Consider the following 20,087-nt stretch of genomic DNA (forward strand, 5'->3'; position numbering starts at 1 on the left):
ATACCAGAATCCCTCACGACCTTGGACTCCAGGCTGTTAATACTGTTTTGAGTAGAAGTGACAAGGACCCTATGTTTAAGGGCTTTGTTATGGATGCGCTTGACCTCATCCTCACCAGCAATGTGTTCCAATTCGACGGTCAATGGTACCGCCAGGTACTAGGTACCGCAATGGGCACGCCCGTGTCGTGCACATTTGCGAACCTGTACCTGGCGGTATTTGAAGATACATAAATATTCTCAGTGGGTAACCCCTTCCTGCGGTTCATGCATTTATTCTTACGCTATGTGGACGACATTTTTTTTGTCTGGTCAGGCAGCGAGGAGTCGTGCCGCAATTTTGTGGAGCACCTTAACACGCACAACAGGATGACTATGCGATTCACCCTCAATTTTGGGGGTGAGTCGCTTGACTTTCTGGACGTGCGTGTGACAGTCAAGGATGGCGTATTACACACCACGGGCTTCCGTAAGCCCACTGCGACTAACTCGTTGCTTCACCAGACCAGTTATCATCCACCCTCAGTTAAGAAAGCCGTCCCATACGGACAATTCGTCCAGCTTAGGAGGATTAATGATACTGAGGAAGGCTTCCACAGGCAAGCTAATGAGCTAAGCCATCGACTCGTGGATCGGGGTTACCTACCGGGAGTAGTCTCGGCAGCCCTACGTAAGGCTGCCGCACTTGACCGTAACACATTGCTGGTGGAAAGGAATAGAAACATTGAACCACCCCGTTTTGCTTTTGCTTTTAAGTACAGTCCAGCTGCAGACATCATCAAGCGTGTAATACATGACAATTGGGACCTTCTTAAGGGGGATCCAGCCTTAAGTAACCTCTCTAGTCAGCGACCATTGGTTACTTTTAAAAAATGCGCAACCCTCAAGGACAAATTGGTGAACAGCGTATTCTGCACACCCAAGGTGGAGACATGGCTCACCAATAAAAAACCTGAGGGCAATTATAAATGTGGGCATTGCTCCTTTTGCGCATTAAATACGTGCAGTAAATGGCTGCTGATAGGAGGGGTCCAGCATGCGGTACGGGATTTTATAACATGTCGGACGCCATATGTTGTGTATGCCGTGTTTTGCCCTTGCAATAGGTATTACATCGGCAAAACAATTCGCCCGCTCTTTGAACGGATACGGGAGCATGTGAATTCCATTCGTTCAGGTAGAGGATGTCCCCGCTTGATTGATCACGTCAGGGACGCGCATGACGGCCATCCCCGTTACCTTTCCTTTGCGGGAGTGGAACAGGTCCGACCCATCCCTAGGGGAGGGGATCATCACCGGCTACTCCTGCAGAGGGAAGCAAGGTGGATTCTCAGTACCAAAGCCACTGGCGCCGCAGGATTAAACGACAGAAATGACATGTCCGTATTCCTTTAAGAGTGGGGCATTCAAGAATATAGCCAAAGGGGTGGGCCTGTTGTATCATTAATGGATCCTATGGCCCTTTAAGAGATTTATCCCTTCGGATCCTGTCCTCTCTATACCCGCGTTGTTTTAATTTAAAATTGCTGTCCACAGGAATGACTCCTGCATGTATGATTAGTTGCTGCTGCCGGATCTGTTAACCTAACCTTTGCTTTCTTGTTTATATTTTGGTATGTTTTTCCCTCCCCCTCTATCACATGGATATGTTTTTACGTCACTTACTGACGGCGCACAGCTGCTGCACATGATGCCGGATGATGGGCGTCGCTTATATATGGCGTAGTATTGCGCCTTGACGATCTGAGCGGCCAGAAGAAGCGCAACACATTGCGCAAAACGGCCGTAGCCGCCATTCATCTGCAGGAGCTTGTCTGCCTCAGAACCCCACCTGTTCGTCCAATGCTAAGGATTGAATAAAAAGACACAGATTTGTATGCTTCGGTGAGTGCCGCATATTTCTTTGACTCTCGCTACATTGTCACAATACATACAAAAATTAGCCAAGGTAACCCAAAAATCCTGGATAATCACTTTATAGGTAATAGTAATTTAAAATGTATTTTCACAAATGCCAGAAATCCAGCTAGCAAAATGGGGGAGCTGGAGGCTATGGTACTAGAAGAACACATAGATGTAGTTGGTATGGCTGAGACATGGTTGGACTCTTTGCATGACTGGGCTGTAAATATTGAGGGGTTTACACTATTTAGGAAAGACAGGGTCAATAGAAAAGGTGGTGGCATGTGCCTGTATGTGAGGAGTGTTATTGAAGACAAGTGTGAAAGAGGAAATTGTGCGTGAGGATGTGGAAACCTTATGGGTGGAAGTTCAAAGGGATAAAAACTGTGAAAAAATAATACTTGGTGTAATCTATAGACCCCCTAACATCACAGAAGAGATAGAAACCCAACTGTATAACCAAATAGAGCGTGCAGCACAGGCTGGTACAGTAGTCATAATGGGATATTTTAACTTCCCAGACATTGACTGGGCTCATGATTCTGCCTCAACTGCAAAGGGGAGAAACTTCCTCAAGTTGCTGCAGGACCACTTTATGGGCCAGTTTGTAGAAGCTCCCACTAGGTGCGATGCTCTGTTGGATCTGGTAATTTCTAATGATGCAGAGCTTGTTGGTAATGTTACTGTTCAAGAAAAACTAGGTAATAGTGACCACAATATAATTATATTCCCCCTAAACTATAAAAAGCAAACTCTGTCAGGCAGAGCAAAGACACTGAATTTCAAAAAGGCTAATTTGCCTGGGTTGAGGGCAGCATTTCAGGGCATAGACTGAGAACAGCTGCTGTCACACAATAATACAGAGGATAAATGGTAGAGCTTCAAATCCACATTGAGTAATTGCACTAAAAAATGTATCCCTTTAGGTAACAAGTATAAACGGCTTAAATTAACCCCCCCCCCCCCCCATGGCTTACAGCTACTGTAAAAAGAGCAGTAAAAGACAAAAAGAGGGCATTTAAGTAATACAAATCTGAGGGGTCAGCTGTAGCATTTGAAAAAGGGCTTAATAAAATCTGCAAAAAGGAGATAAAATTAGAAAAGATACAAAACGAACAGCAGGTAGCAAAAGAAATCAAAACAAATCCCAAGACGTTTTTTTATACTCAATTGGCTAACTGTAGATATCGTCCAAGAGAAGTTAAATAGGGTAAATGTGAACAAAACTCCGGATCCAGGTGGATTACACCCAAGAGCGCTTAAATAGATCAGTTCAGTCATTGCTGTGCCCCTGTTTATAATTTTTAAGGATTCTGTAGGGACTGGTGCAGTGCCAAGTGATTGGCGCAAGACAAACGTGGTGCCCAAATAAAAAAAAAAGCTAAAGGTCCTCCATAGGTAATTATAGACCTATTGGCTTGGAAAGTATAGTTTGTAATTGGATTGAAAACTGGCTGAAGGATCAGGTCCAGAGAGTTGTGGTCAATGATTCCTATTCAGAATGGTCCCAGGTTATAAGTGGTGTACCCCAAGGTTCAGTGCTGGGCCCTTTATTATTACCCTATATTTATTATTTAACTTTTTTATTAATGATATCGAGGACTGGATTAATAGAAGTATTTCTATTTTTGCAGATGACACTAAGCTATGTAGAACTGTACGGTCTATAGAAGATGTCCACAAACTACAAGCTGACTTGAACACTCTGAGTGATTAGGCATCAACTTGGCAAATGAGGTTCAATGTGGACAAATGTAAAGTTATGCATCTTGGAGTAATAACCTCTGTGCTTCATATGTTCTAGGTGATGTGGCACTGAGAGATTCACTTATAGAGAAGGATTTGGGTGTCCTTGTGGATGGTAGATTAAATAACAGCATACAATGTCAATCAGCTGCTTTTAAGGCCATCAGGATATTGTCATGCATTAAACGAGGCATGGACTCGCGGGGCAGGGATGTTATACTACCACTTTACAAAGCGGTGGTGCGGCCCCATCTGGAATACGCAGTCCAGTTCTGGGCATCAGTACATAGAAAGGATGCACTGCAGCTGGAAAAAAGTACAGAGGAGAGCGACTAAAATGATAAGGGGCATGGAGGGTCTTAGTTATAAAGAATTGGATTTATTTAGTCTTGAGAAGAGTCGACCCAAGTATATAAATGGGCCATACTAAAAATACGGCGAAAAGCTGTTCCATGTAAAATGTGCTCAAAAGACAAGGGGGCACTGCCTCTGACTGAAGAAGAAAAAGTTCAGTCTCCAGAAGCCTCAAAGCTTCTTCACTGTAAGAACTGTGAATATATGGAATAGATTTCCTCAGGACGTTGGCACAGCAGGAACAGTGGACAGTTTCAAAAAGGGTTTAGACGAATTCTGAGTGAAAAACATTAATGCTTATGAAAACGTGTAGAAATCTGAGTCTCACTTCCTTCTGGGATTCGCGTCCCCACCTATCCCTTGGTTGAACTTGATGGACGTTTGTCTTTTTTCAACTGTATTAAATATGTAACTATGTAAAAGTAAAACAAAAAAAAAAAAGTTTACATATTAGGTATGGCCGCGTCCGTAACAACCAGGTCTATTAAAATATCAACGTGCACTAAACCTAGAGGAAATAGGACCCTTAAAATATAACTTTTATTATTGATCACGCTAAAAAAATGTGTGCTCCAGTATCGGTGAGAGATAACAACAAAAACATGGGCGAACAGATGCAGCCCTCCTATTACTGCATATATAGGGTCCACCTGGATATAACAGTGAGACATCAGCTTATCTACCTCGATATTTGGTCAATGATCCTCTTTCCTCCCCATTGTTGTAGTATATCCAGGTGGACGCTATATATGCAGTAATAGGTGGGCTGCATCCGCTCGCCCATGTTTTTGTTGTTATCTGTCACTGATACCGGGACACACAATTTTTTTTTAGCTTGATCAATAATAAAAGTTATATTTTAAGGGTCCTAGTTCCTCTAGGTTTAATGCATGTTGATTAAAACAACTTGTTTATTACCTCATAATATTGTTTGGAAAGTGTTAACTATTAAAATATCACACGACCTAACTCAGGTGAGCAGGTAAAAAAAAAATTATATAGCAATTTTTTGTCACCTTACATCACAAAAAGTGTAATACCAAGCGATCAAACAGTCATTTGCATCCCAAAATAAAAAAAACGATGACTTTCAGAATATGGAGACACTAAAAATGTATATTTGGTATTGTCACATCCAAAACAATTTGCTCTATAAAAATAGCACATGATCTAACCGGTCAGATGAACATTGAAAAAATAAAATAAAAACTGTGCCAAAACAGATATTTTTTTGTTACCTTGCCTCACAAAAAGTATAATATAGAGCAACCAAAAATCATATGCACCCTAAAATAGTACCAACAAAACTGCCACCTTATCCCATAGTTTCCAAAATGGGGACACTTTTTTGGAGTTTCTACTCTAGGGGTGCATCAGGGGGTCTTCAAATGTGACATGGCAACTTAAAATTATCCCAGTAAAATCTGCCCTTCAAAAACCATATGGTGCTCCTTTTCCTCTGTGCCCTGCCGTGTGCCTTTACAGCAGTTTATGACCACATGTGGGGTGTTTCTGTAAACTACAGAATCAGGGTAATAAATATTGAGTTTTGTTTGGCTTTTAACCCTTGCTTTGTTGCCAGAAAATTTTTTTTTAAGGAAAATCTGCCAAAAAAGTGATTCTTAAATTTCATCCACATTTTCCTTTAATTCTTGTCAACAAAGGGTTAACAAAGTTTGTAAAATCAGTTTTGAATACCTTGAGGGTAGTGATGGCCTTACGGTTCGCCCGGCAGTCGGTTCGGGGCAAACTTTGCTCATTCGCGATTCGCTGAACATGCGAACATATGGCGATATTCGCTCCCACCATATTCTTTTACATTGTGAAGAACTTTGACCCATGACACATCCATCAAGTGGTGCAGGACAGCCAATTGAGACGTTTCAGCCCATGGACATACCCCCTACCTTATAAATAGACCCGATCTGGATGCCATTTTACATTCAGTCTTTTGTCAGTGTATGGAAAGGTTGCTGTGTGGAGCAGGGACAGACTGTTAGGGACAGAAACGCTATCAAATTGGTCCACAAAAGTTTTTTTAAGGACTGGTATAGGTGTGCTATTGATAGGTGTGCAGTACAGAGGGGTGTAATACACTTATAATATAGTTTCTAACATAGAAAGTATATTATAGTGGATTTGTATTGTGCAGCAGCGGTAAGCAGTTCTGCAACGATACTGCAGCTACACAGAGTGACAAACGCAATTAGAAAAAATATTTATAACTGGTGTGATATACCAGTCACCCCCCAAATAACTGATAGAAGTGGGGTGTATACCAATAATATACTTTCTATATAGTGCATTTGGGTACAGCAGAATTTTTTGGCGGTTTTGCTGCGTTCCCTCTGCTACACACAATGACAAACGGTATTGGAAAAAATAATTATAACTGGTGTGATATACCAGTCGCCCCCCCAAAAAACTAAATTAAGCAGGCTTTTATATACCAATATACTTTCTTTATAGTGCATTTGTGCACTGTATAGTGCATATAGACTATTTGTGCACTTCTAGTAATAATTTCTTGGCTGCAAATATGAGCTGAAGGTTTTTCAGGTTCGCCTGCCATTAAAATGAATGGGACCTGCCGCGAACTTGCGGTTCGTGAACATTTGATCGCGTTCGCGCACCGTCCCGGCAGATGTTCATCCATCACTAGTGACCTTGCCACTCTGTGGCCTCCTCATGCTGCTGCCATCTCCACACTATGTCACCTTGCCACTCTATGGTATCCTACTGCTGCCATCTCCACATTTCTCTTGCTGTTCCCACCCTCCCCACTTCATGACTCGGACACTATTTAGCCTTTTTGGCTTGGCTGACATCATCATTTATTTGACCCCTCTTCTGATCTGTCAGAAGGGAGGAAATATGAGATGCACAATGGATTCTCTCTGTGTAGCTGCTGTAAGGCCTGTATGGTCCCATCATAATTGGCTTATGATTTGGTAGCCAAAACCAGGAGTGGGTACATAGCACAGAAGACATGCAAATATTCCATACACGTGATATCTCTGTTTTGGATCCACTCCTGTTTTTTTTGGCATTAGCAATACTGATGGATTACTGACCAAATGCTGACTGAGTGAAGGCGAATGCTGAACAGACAGGATCCATTTTTGGGGGGTTATTGTTCTGATGGATCAGAGGAAGGGCAAATTAATAAGTGACGTCAATACAAACTTACTGCTGACACCCTCTCCAACTCTGTCGGGGGGCTCTACTTGTATAAGCGTTTAATAGAACAGGTTCTGTAGACATCTATGTGGAATTAGCTTACAACGGTGTAAAAGGAGTGCGCTTCAAACTTGAGTTATTTGGTCAGTTTTGGCCCCGTGACTACCAAAATAAGGGAAGTGTGCATTGATTCTAAGAGCGACACCTGTCATCTGCATGTCATACTGACTCACAGTATTATTTTGCTACCAAAGCAGACTCCCTATGCGTGTTAGGGCTCATGCACACAATTGTATACCTTTTTCCTAAAAAATTAGACAAACCGTTGAATCGAATTTTTGAAAAATTCACTTATCTCTAGTTACATTCTCTGTTAAGTTCACACAGTAGCTCATGTGTAACTACACGTGACCTGGCAGTGCACTCACACCCCCTATCAGGTCCCCCATTAAAGTCCCCTTCATGCCAAAACACTCCTTAAAATCAGATCTTCCCATACATTAGCAGCTGCGTAGATATAGTCATGTTATATCTGGTCCACCGTGTATACAACACAACAATGTCAAAATAACTGTCACGGCTGTGTCTCGGCCCCGGTGTAGTTTGCCGTGACACGTCTGCGGTTCTTGCAGTTGCCTGGGGCAACATGTAGTTTCTGCATGTGTGTGCACTGCTCCTCCTGTGTTTATGGGGTTAAGGTGTCGATCTGAGTGTGGTCTCATGGCTCTACTTATCCTGTTGCTGTGAGCAGGTTCAGTTATATTCCAGCCTTGCTCCTTTCCTGGATATTCCATCTGTCCAGTGTGAGGGCCACCTAGATTGACATCAATGTCTTCCCTATGTTTCTATGTATTCTACCCTACCTTCCCTTGTATATTTTTGGTGTGGGCTATGTTCAGGGTCTGTTGTATGTCTAGTTGTTGTTCCTTGTCTCGACTGTCGTTGGTGTGTATTGTCCTGCATGGATGTTAGACGTTCCCCTGTCTGTCTGTGCCTTTGGTGAGAGGGCTCCTGGTTTCCCCGGAGGGGGCATTACAAGCCATTGAGCAGCTATGCCTGGTGACATCATCTATCCGGTTTGCATGGGGGTCCAGGCAGTTTCTGGTGTGTTGCTGCGGCAGGTAAGTGCTAGTTGTTCTGGGTTCTTACCTGCCGAACAAGTTGTTTTTCACTGTTTTGCAGTTCCCCCTCCGTGGGACCCAGGAGCCCTCTAACTGAAGGCACAGACAGTCATGCTCTTATGTGCGTATGGTACCTTATATTGTTTCTGAGCCATGCACACAGTTCGCCAAATACAGAATATTATTTTACCAGCATATAATGCTTTATGTCACCTGATTCTGTGCAGTGATCCATAGCGGAAGTGCGCCATTATCCCACCATTCTGACATATTTTGGGTTTTTTTGAAGCTAATTTTCTGAAGGGTTTCAGGATTAAACATCAAATTGTGGATAACACCGTGATCTTCAATCCAGCGACCTATTAGAGTAAAATTCAGGTCATATGATGCAGCAGAAAGCAACTTTCAAAAGTAGTAAAAAAAAGCTGGCAACACAAGTAGGTGATTGAGCAGTTTTACACAGAGCATAATTAAATAGTATTGTATTTTTAAAGCTTTGAAATTGCATTGGGAAATAATTTACTGTAATGGAAATGTGTAATTTGCTTTGGGGGAATTACCAATTATGAATCTCACGAATAACAAATTCAACAAAAGAAATTATCTACAGTGTGATCAGCAGATTTAATGTGGAGGAAGCAGAATACATCTGCCCGAGGTTGTTTGGTAGCAGCAGGAAACTGAATGAAAAGCTATAAGACAGACATGAGGATGGTGTTTAGTAGGAAATATGGTCTGATTGGTTTCACTTATGAAGCCCTATAGCATGAGGTGTTTTTAAACAGGTAGTTGCCCAGTTTTGGTAGAATAAATCCAAAATGTGCAATTCATGTTTTAGGATGTGGAAACAGGCAGAGACATGAGTGTTAAAATGATTTTTTGTTTGCTGTAGAATAAAACTCCTGCAATACTAGGAAGATCCTATTAGCATTCATCTGAGGAATAAGTTTTTTAAAAATGTTCTTAGAATGCTGTAAATAAAAAAATAATTAAAACCTCATATTTCACTGATTCCCCGCGCCTCCTGTTTCAATCTCTCAGACCCTTGATTGTCTCTTCTACCTGGTCCCTTTTGACACCCAGTAAATTACTGCTCAGATGACCCAGCACAGCCAGTGATTGGGAGACTGACGTAGGACCTGGGAAGCATCAGAATGGTAGTGGTGGGGAATTGGTGAGCAGAGGATAAAAAAATTGCTAACTTTTTATTTTATTTTATTTTTACAATATTTTGAACAGGTTTAAAAAAATAATATTGGCCAGACAAACCCTTTACCTTTATCCTGGGAATGGCTCAAATGTTTGCTGCCACAAAAATATTTAGTGTCATGGTTGGGCACTGCTTCCACATGATGCTTCTTTTCCAGCTGTGGCATTTGCAGAGATGCACATACAGTGCTGCCCATAATTATTCATACCCCTGGCAAATTTTGACTTAAAGTTACTTTTATTCAACCAGAAAGTAATTTTTTGACGGGAAATGACAAAGGTGTCTCCCAAAAGATAATAAGACGATGTACAGGAGGCATTATTGTGGGGGGAAAAAAAATTCTGCTTTATTTACATTTAAAGGGCTTCTGTCACCCCACTAAAGTGATTTTTTTTTTTGGGCTGGTGAAATTAGTTATATTGCGATATATCACAATATAATTGTGTCACTTACTTTGATCCAGCAGTTTCTTCAAAAAACGAAGTTTTATCATATGTAAATTCGGTCTCTAACAGCAAGTAGGGCGGCTACTTGCTGCTAGCTGCTGCAGAAATCCGCCCTCTCGTCGTGTTGATTGACAGGGCCAGCCGGGATCTCCTCCTCCGGCCAGCCCTGTCGGCATTTCAAAAATCGCGCGCCTCTGTGGATTCGGCGCAGGCGCTCTGAGATGAGGAGGCTCGTCTCCTCAGCACTCCCTCAGTGCGCCTGCGCCGATGACGTCTTCTATTTCGGTGATGTCATCGGCGCAGGCGCACTGAGGGAGTTCTGAGGAGACGAGCCTCCTCATCTCAGAGCGCCTGCGCCGAATCCACAGAGGCGCGCGATTTTTGAAATGCCGACAGGGCTGGCCGGAGGAGGAGATCCCGGCTGGCCCTGTCAATCAACACGACGAGAGGGCGGATTTCTGCAGCAGCTAGCAGCAAGTAGCCGCCCTACTTGCTGTTAGAGACCGAATTTACATATGATAAAACTTCGTTTTTTGAAGAAACTGCTGGATCAAAGTAAGTGACACAATTATATTGTGATATATCGCAATATAACTAATTTCACCAGCCCAAAAAAAAAAAATCACTTTAGTGGGGTGACAGAAGCCCTTTAAGCAAAAAATACAAGATGTTACGCACTGTGGAAAATCTCAGAGGACGTGGTCGGAAGCCAAAAGTGACACCTGTGTTGGCCAGGAGGATAGTTAGAGAGGTGAAAAAGAATCCAAGGATCACCACCAAGGCCATCCTGGTGAATCTGGGTTCTGCTGGTGGCAATGTCTCAAGGCAGACATCCAACAGACACTGCACAATGCAGACCAAGGAGGATGCCACTTTTCCAGATAAGGCACACAAAAGCTTGTTTGAAGGTGATCCTGCCTATGACCACCTGTACAAAATGAGGCCGGTCATCGATCACTTTGGGGCCAAATTTGTACAGGCTTATGTACCTGGATGGGAGGTCGCGGTTGATGAGTCTCTCATTGCGTTCAAGGGGAGACTCCTTTTCCGACAGTATGTTCCCTCTAAGCGGGCGAGTACCTCAGGGTACACTTACAAGTTTCGTTTGTACGAGGGGCAAGATTCCCGTATTCAACCCCCAGAATGTTCCCCCACTTTGGGTGTTAGCGGGAAACTTGTGTGGGACATTATGCACCCACTGCTAGATAAGGGTTACCACCTGTACGTGGATAACTTTTATACTAGTATCCCCTTGTTCCAGTCCCTCACCGCCAGATTCACGTCTGCCTGTGGGACCGTGCGGAAAAATCAACGCGTCCTCCCTACCTAACCCCTCCAGGTACCTATCCCCAGGGGTTAGACCCGTGCCCTTACCACTAGAAACCTGTTGCTGGTCAGATATAAGGACAAGAGGGATGTCCTTGTACTGTCCACATTTCATGGAAACGGCATCACCCCTGTCCCTGTGCAAGGTACCGCGCTAACGGTCCTCAAGCCCGATTGTATCATCGACTACAATCAGTATATGGGAGGAGTTGATCTCTCTGATCAAGTCCTCAAGCCATATAACGCCATGCGCAAAACCCGGGCATGGTACAAAAAAGTTGCGGTCTACTTGGTACAGGTTGCCTTGTACAACTCTTTTGCGATTTCCCGGAGCACTGGCAACACAGGGACATTCCTTCAGTTCTATGAGGCAGTCCTCAAGGCCCTGATCTTTTCTGACCGGGAAAGAGCAGGCCAGAGTACCCCGGGAACTGTAGGCACCCGGATCGTCCCTGGCCAACACTTTCCAGGTGTGGTCCCCCATACTGGAAAGAAGGGACAGACCCCAAAAAAGTGCAGAGTGTGTCACAGGAGGGGGATATGGAAGGACACCACTACTCAATGTGACACGTGCCCCGATCATCCGGACCTCTGCATTATTGGTTGCTTCAGGGAGTACCACACTTCCATGGAGTACTAAATTTATATCCCAATTTAGCCACTGACAATTGGATAAAAAACTGGTTCTCAGACTTAAGACACTAAAACGGAAAAAAAATGATTTTGCAAATATTATTTTGTAAAACTAAAATAAAAATAAAAAGTTGACATATTAGGTATCTCCGCGTCCATAAGAATCTGCTCTATAAAAATACCCTCCTAACTCCTCAGATGAACACGTTAAAAAAAAAACGGTGCAAAAAAAAAGGTATTTTTTTGTCCCCTTACATCACAAAAATTGTAATAGCAAGCGATCAAAAAGTCATATGCCCCCCAAAAAAGTGCCAAAAAAACTGTCCTCTCATCACACAAAAAATGAACCCCGATTGGGCAAAAAAAATAAAAAAATGACTCTTAGACTATGGAGATACTAATATAGTGTAAAACAAAAATAAATGTTAAAAAAGTAGACATATTAGGTATCACCGTGTCCGTAAGAATCTGCTATATAAAAATACCCCCCCACCCCTCAGATGAACACGGTAAAAAATAAAAAATAAAAACGGTGCCAAAAAAGCCATTTTTTGGCAAATTTTTCATTTCAATCCTTTTTTTCCAATAACAAAGTAAGAGTTAACAGCCAAACAAAACTTAATATTTAGTACCCTCATACTGCTGTAAACTGCTGTATGACCAAACGGCAGGGTGCAGAAGGAAAGGAATGCTTCCAGAAACATTTTGATGGCCTTTTTTTTTGGCACCATGTCACATTTGAAGCCCTCCTGATGCACCCCTAGAGTAAAAACTCCATAAAAGCAACCCCATATAAGAAACTACACCCCTCAAGGTATCCAAAACTGATTTTACAAACATCGCTAACCCTTTATGTGTTCCACAAGAGTTATTGGCAAATGGAGATTACATTTCTGAATTTCTATTTTTTGGTAACCTTGCCTCACAAAAATGTAATATAGATAAACCAAAAATCATATGTACCCTAAAAATAGTCCCAACAAAACTGCCACCTTATCCCATAGTTTCCAAAATGGGGTCACTTTTATGGAGTTTTTACTCTAGGGGTGCATCGGGGGGCTTCAAATGGGACATGGTGTAAATAAACTAGTCCAGCAAAATCTGCCTTCCAGGGGCAGGGAACACACAACATTTTAAAAAATGGCCTTGCAAAAGCTGGAACCTAAATAGATTTCCCAGTTATATACCTTGATGTATTCCTTCACTAATACAAATACATACAGATTCATAGATAACTGGGAAGAGGAACTAGCTATAAAGTTTGGTAAATGGGAATTGCCAAAGGTATTATTAGCTCCAGGAAAAGTCTCTAGATGTGTAAAATTGCAAGAAAATAGCTACAAAGTTCTTACACATTGGTACTATACACCACAACGTTTACATACTATGTTCCCAGAAGTCAGCTCTATTTGCTGGAGATGTGACCTTACTATAGTGACTCAAAGCCATATCTGGTGGTCGTGTACTAAAATACAAACTTATTGGCAAGAGATATGTAGAGTTTTATCCAGTATAAGCAGAGTAACAGTCCGGGCGTCACCTAAATTATGTCTTTTTAGTTTAATGGGAGAAATAGCTGGTACAAAATTGAAAGAGGTTCACATTTTGTGTAAAACACTATTAGCTGCTGCCAGTCTTCTTGTGGCAGTATACTGGCGGAAAACAGATCCCCCATCGTTACATCATTGGTATATGAAATGGAACCAGATTTATAGATTGGAGCAAATAGCCCATTGGGATGCCAGAACACCTCAACGTTTTTCGGATATATGGAGTCCATGGAAGAAGTTTAGAGGGTTTGCTGACTAAGCCAGTGTCCCCTTAAGAATACGGCGCTGTCTTCTAGTAATAGTCCTTGTTGAGAGAGTAAATGTGACACTAGGACTTACCATACCTTACACCCTCTTCCCCTCAGACTTCCCCCTCCCATCCCTCCTCCCTCCCCCCTTTTGATAATGTTTCCCCAGGTTTATGTTCTACCTGATAATGCGATATACCGATGATATCAATATCTGTATAACTAATGTATTGGCTGTTATTTAAGCATGCTGAAATATCCAGGATCTAGTCATTGTTAGTCTTTTATTGACTATCGGTGTATTTTTTATATTTCTATGAAACAATAAAAACTTTTTGAAGTAAAAAATAAAATCTGCCTTCCAAAAACCACACGGCACACCTTTTCCTCTATGCCCTACTGTGTGCTCGTACAGTAGTTTACAGCCACCTATGGGGTGTTTCTGCAAACTACAGAATCGGGGCAATAAATATGGCATTTTGTTTGGCTGTTAACCCTTGCTTTGTTACTGGAAAAAAATGTATTAAAATGGAAAATTTGCCCAAAAATCTAAATTCTGAAATTTTATGTCCATCTGCCATTAGCTCTGGTGGAACACCTAAAGGGTTAACAACGTTTGTAAAATCAGTTTTGAATACCTTGAGGGGTGTAGTTTGTGTGTTATGGTGCAGACCATTGTCAGAATGTCACACTGGCAGTTTGCCAGTTTTCACACCCTTTGTGTACCAAGCTCCACGGGGTAAATAGAATCTGGGAATGATCAGCAGTTTTTATCTCATATTATATTTAAAAATAAGAACTATATAAGATCTTTGCTGTGTGTCCCTGTAGCTCATCCATGTTCCTCCTCCTCACTGCCAAGTATCGGACTGTTTGACAACTGAGCAGCAGCCTCCATGATGTACTATGTCTGAAGTGGTACATAAAGCTTGTTAAGTCCCACACCCTTTGCTAAATTCCACCACTTAATGGTCTTGAGAATAAGATGAAGCTATCAATAGGAGATTAACCTATGTGTTCTCTGCAGGATTCAGAAACAGTTGGGGCAAGATTATCTACTGTTTACTTTTTATATATTTTTTTTCTAGGTTTAAAGGTCCTCTATTTAATTGGGAAACTTGTTAGCTGCAGTCCAGGAGGAGCGGAGCACATGAAGGGAGAGTTTGTTACTCTGCAGTGACAGAAGGGCACACCCTTTCTTCTCTCGGGTCACACAGTTATGTTGGGACTCCTGCCTGATGGTAGTCGTGGTGCCCTTAGTGTTATGAGTCTATTATGCTTGCAAGGCAGGAGGTGCTATGGCCAGCGAATGTTGCTGGAGTCAGTAACCAGGCCAGTTATAGAAAATAGACAAATCTCTCTTTACTAAAGTGCCTACTGAGAGTCGTGGTACATCCAAGGGTATCAAACACAGTTCCACACAATTCACAGTGCTAATCTTCCCTGATAGCAAATATATGGGTATGAGCAATGATGGGGTTATAGTACTCCCTGTATCTACCTTTCCAAAGTCTCTCTGTGCAGAATCTAAGACTGGTAATAAGGCTCTTGCAAATGTGTCTGTAATTCCCATCTGTGGGGTGCAGGATTAAAATATGGCTGACTAGGGTTGTGTCAAAGTGTGGAAGGGTGTATTAGCAATGTCCCTCTCACTGCAGTAACGTCTTTATCAGCCTTAGGCCTTATGCACACAGCCGTATTGCGGACAGCAAACAGAGGGTCCCCAACATACGGGCCCTGGCCTTGTCACTTGAATAGGTCCTCAATCCGGAAGGTCAGGTGCGGTATGGAGGCATGGAACCCCACTGAAGCACTACAGAGTGCTTCCGTGGGGTTTCTTTCTGTGCCTCCACATCTCAAAAAAGTAGTGCATGCACTACTTTCTTGCAGTGCGGACGGATCACGGACCCATTCAAGTTAAATTGGTCTGGATCTGTCTGCGGAATCTGCACGGATGTTGTCTGTGCATTGGGGACCGCATGTGTGTGAGCCCTTAAAAAGCGAATGCCTTTCTGACTGCACTGCTAAGCCATGCAGGTTCTGGACCTTCTAGTACTTTTTCTCTTCCTGGAGTACTATGGAGTAAAGATGGCTTTAAATATCTCAGAGACAGTGATTCTCTGGTACTCAGACCCAGTTTCTCTGAGGGGTGAGCACATATGGCTCCTCTCTCTTCCTCACCCAACAGTAGACTAACATACTGAACTAGATGTGGACTTAAGTCCATCGCCTAGCTTCCTACAAGGTCAGAGTCAGGATGGTTAACCCTGACTAATCCATATATAATTATACAGGTAATAGAATACATCAGAACATAAAATGACAAAAAGAATTGAGCAAGTACCCTGTACTGGGATAGTTCATGTGTAAACACACGCCACACCAGTATGAATTCTAGTCAGCCACATACATTTTCTAGTCAAAATGACAAAACCAGCATACTGTCCTATACTGCTATGTCATATAAAAGTTGTATATTTTTTACACTGCTATTATTAGTAAAAGCAAACTCTGAGCTGTATAAATACCTACAGTATAATGGTCACAGGAAGGCCTCATTCACATGTTTGTGATTAAATTTGTGATAAGATTGTCAATGATTCATCCATGAAGATATCTGTGAAGGATCCATGTTTGGTTCATGTGTCCGTTTTTGCTCCCCGTGTGTCATCCGTGTTCCATGGACACTGCACAGCTGAAAACTAATTTTCAGAGTCTCTTCTTAATGGTCCTTGAAACACGTATGAAACACGGGCCACAACTATTAGAATGGGTATGATGGATCCGTAAACATAGATAAAATAGGGCATGCTTCCGTGCTAAAACCACAGACCCATGAACCGTGCTAAAACAGTAATGTGTGAGAACACACATTATCATGAATGTCTTCTGCACATGTCCGTGAATCACTGATGTGTGAATAAGGCTAAAGCACGCAGATGATCATTAGTTACAAATGCTCTACAAACCTTATCCATGTCATTTAGTGAAATATTTTCCTGCTCATCTGGAAAAATGATGAAATTTGCACAATGTGGTTCATCACAGATGTTTATGTTCATTTTACTACATTAATAAACTTTTGCATTTTTGCATATAAAAGCCTATGGATCGTATACTTTAGTATATTACATCTTGGTGAACATTTTCTGAAGCTCCAAAATAATATAAATACCTCTATTGGATTTTGAGACTTACCAGTGATTGTGGTGAAGTGAGATGGCGATGTCATTGTCACAAAAGGTGGGGTGATATATTTTGCCTTTACACCAATTTCTGCCAAGTAATCTAGAAGTGGAGTATCAACATCTTGATCATAATTCCAACGAAATCCATCAAAAGAGATCACAAGCAGCTTGTTGTGAGCAGCTTTTCCATTCCTGAAGATTGGCTTACAGAAAATGATGGTCGAAAAAATGAAAAATATGATTGCAGACTTAAGGGTTTGCATGGTGATGTATTGGCAGTATGCTGGGATCTGCTATCTGCTGGCTGTCACTGAGAAATCTTTATGTTCATTTCTTATCAATCACTTATCAGTCCAAAGCTCACGTAAACCAGTGTTATGGGAGAACCTGCCTGAACATTTTACCTTCAAGTACTTTTTCTTGTATTGCTTATCTAGTTAGGAATTTGACATGAAGAAAACATCTAGTTAATTGCTCAGTGTAAGGCACCAATAACTATGATCGTGAACAATGAACCCGCAGTGTTGCACAAACAATTACTGCAAATTTTATTTGACAAAAAATAGTAACACAACGAGCTGTGCTTGTTACTCATTGCTAAGTCAATTATATAACTTTGTCATAGTTGTACCATAATTCTGGAAATAGCCTCTTCCCTATCTTGGCAGCCTGTAGATCCACTTTTTCTACCAACAGACTTCGCATATTTTTGCAAACCTTAGGCTACTTTCACACTTGCAGAGGCAAACATACCGAGAGGCGGCCGGACTAAATCTACAGCACACTGCGGTTTTTGTCCGTCCGCCTCTCAGCATGTTTTTCGCGCTGCGGCTAGACCTCCAGCCCGCCCCCATTATGGTGAATGGGGCGGGAGTGGATTTCCATCAGCATGGTGAACTTGCGGTGGCACGGATCCGGCAGGCTGTCGGAGAAAGGTTACTGTCACCACCAGTTCTGTAAGAAGGTCTGGCAGACGTCCTTCTCTACCTCTTGCATGACGTTCTTTGTTTTGGTTTCACTTTTGTAATTCATTAAACGGGGGCACATCAGAATTAAAGAAAGAGTGTCGGCACACGGTATATAGTACACAATATAATTCAAAAGGAAAGAAAAGAATACCGAGATGAGAGCCGCACATCTAAAAATTATCAAATTTATTTATAGCAACAGACACAACAAAGAAAAAGTTAAAATCATTGTATGCAATAAATCAAGGCCTTGTTTTATTGTATACAATGATTTTAACTTTTTTTGTTGTGTCTGTTGCTATAAATAAATTTGATAATTTTTAGATGTGCGGCTCTCATCTCGGTATTCTTTTCTTTGTTTTGGTTTCACTTTGTCATCTCCTTTCCTTCTACCAGGTGTTACCTATTTAGACTAATCATCTCCCTTTATATTCCCTCCCATACTGCCTCACTTTGCAGTTTATACTACTTCCTGGATGAAGTGTTCACTGCTGGAGGCTGCTGCTGTTGTTTGCGCAGATAAGTCTTTTAATGTATTGTGTTTCCTTGCTGGCTTGATTCTAGGTGACCCTGACTCTGTCTGTATTAAGTGCAGGGAGCCGGTGGTCGTGTCCCCTCACTATTATAGGGTTTTCAGGTGTCACACAGTCTTAGGTATGTGGGCATGCAATCGTCTATCATTGAGACCCTTGCATGGGCATAGAAGTCAGGGAGAGCTCTTAGGGTTTTATAGGGCTCACCTATATGCTCCTTAGTTTGGGATCAAGCCAGTCGGACATTTATTCATAAGTTCCAGCTATCTGCAACATCATCCTTGACATTATAAACAGCTGTAACCAGTTTCTGCCTTGATTGACCACATGCAAGGTCTTTTGCTGGAGGTAGCAGATCTCCGTAAAACTGTGTCGCAGTTTTAGGTGACCGGTTCTGCTGGCGTTCATGGAGTTTGTTCTGAGCCTAAGATCTTGCTTCCGGATACGTTCTCCAGGGGTAGTGAGAATTTTGTTCGCTTTAGAGAGGCTTGCAGACAAAATTTTCGCCTACTTCCCCATTCCTCTAGTGATGAGGAGCAGAGGGTGGGGATCATCATCTCGCTGCTCAGGGATAACGCTCAATCTTGGGCCTTTTCGCTGCCGGTAAGGGGCACGGCCCCTCCGACCGGTGGATTAATTTTTTGTAGCCCTGGGGCAGATATATGATGACCCGGATCGTATTGCTCTGGCTGAATCTAAACTGCGTCTTTTATGCCAGGGTAAACAGTCCACAGAGATATATTGTTCTGAATTTCAGAGATGGGCAGCTGATACTGGTTGAAATGATGCTGCACTCCGAAGTCAATTTTGCCATGGTCTTTCGGAAAGATTGAAATATGCATTTGCTTTTCATGAGAGACCAGCCTCGTTAGAATCTGCCATGTCTCTAGCTGTTCGTATTGACAGGCTTCTTAGATAGAGAGAGGAAACTACTTCTTCCTGTCATATTCAGGCCCAAGGACAGTGGGGCTGTCTCATTCAGTGCGCAGGGGTCTCAGTCTCTCTCAATCCCCTCTAAGGAGGAGGCCATGCAGCTGGGTTTGCTTGCCTTTAGATAGTAGAGGATTCAGCTCTCAGAGGAGGGTTTGTTTCTGTTATGGGGGTATAAATTATTTGGCTAATGTTTGAAACTTTAGGAGATTAATGGAGTTTTCTAAGGGTAATAAAAAAAACAAAAATAAAAAAAACCCTCTAAAAACTTTCCATTTGCTACTATTGGCAAGGTTGATGCGGAAATTGAAGGTTTGCCATTTACTTGTAGTTCTAATTTTCTCCTACCTGCCAGGGTGGCGCTAGACAGCAAGAACATTGTTTGTAAGATTTTTGTAGATAGTGGAGCAGCTGTCAATCTCATTGATAATCAATTTGCAATAACGCATGGTTTCCAGGTATGCACTTTGGAAAAGGATATACCTGTTTTTGCTATCGATTCCGCTCCACTTTCTCAAAGATCGTTAAAGGGCATAGTTCACAATATCTGTTTGACTGTGAGTGATGCTCATGTTGTGGATATGTCCTGTTTCGTCCTAAGCGGATTACCTACTCCTCTAGTGTTGGGGCTACCCTGGCTCACTAAACATAACCCCACCATTGATTGGCAAGCAAGGCAGATAAATGGTTGGAGTGAGTTTTGCAGAGAGAATTGCCTCACGGCGTCTCTTTCAGAGGTTTCTACCAAGACTG

At 42.2% G+C, this 20,087-nt stretch overlaps 1 protein-coding gene across 1 annotated transcript in view; it reads right to left on the reverse strand.

The window, feature by feature from the left end:
* LOC122945427 (ectonucleotide pyrophosphatase/phosphodiesterase family member 7-like) overlaps positions 1-17,166 on the reverse strand; it is a 67,739-nt gene extending 50,573 nt beyond the window's left edge. The window contains exons 1-2 of the mRNA XM_044304497.1: positions 16,914-17,166; positions 8,516-8,661 (exon numbers count right to left, since the gene is read on the reverse strand). Coding sequence (XP_044160432.1) covers positions 8,516-8,661; positions 16,914-17,166 — 399 coding nt within the window. The remainder of the gene's footprint in view (positions 1-8,515; positions 8,662-16,913) is intronic.
* Between the last annotated feature and the right edge of the window lie 2,921 nt (positions 17,167-20,087).

This window comes from Bufo gargarizans, chromosome 8 (genome assembly GCF_014858855.1).
Source record: "Bufo gargarizans isolate SCDJY-AF-19 chromosome 8, ASM1485885v1, whole genome shotgun sequence".
NCBI classification, from domain to species: domain Eukaryota; kingdom Metazoa; phylum Chordata; class Amphibia; order Anura; family Bufonidae; genus Bufo; species Bufo gargarizans.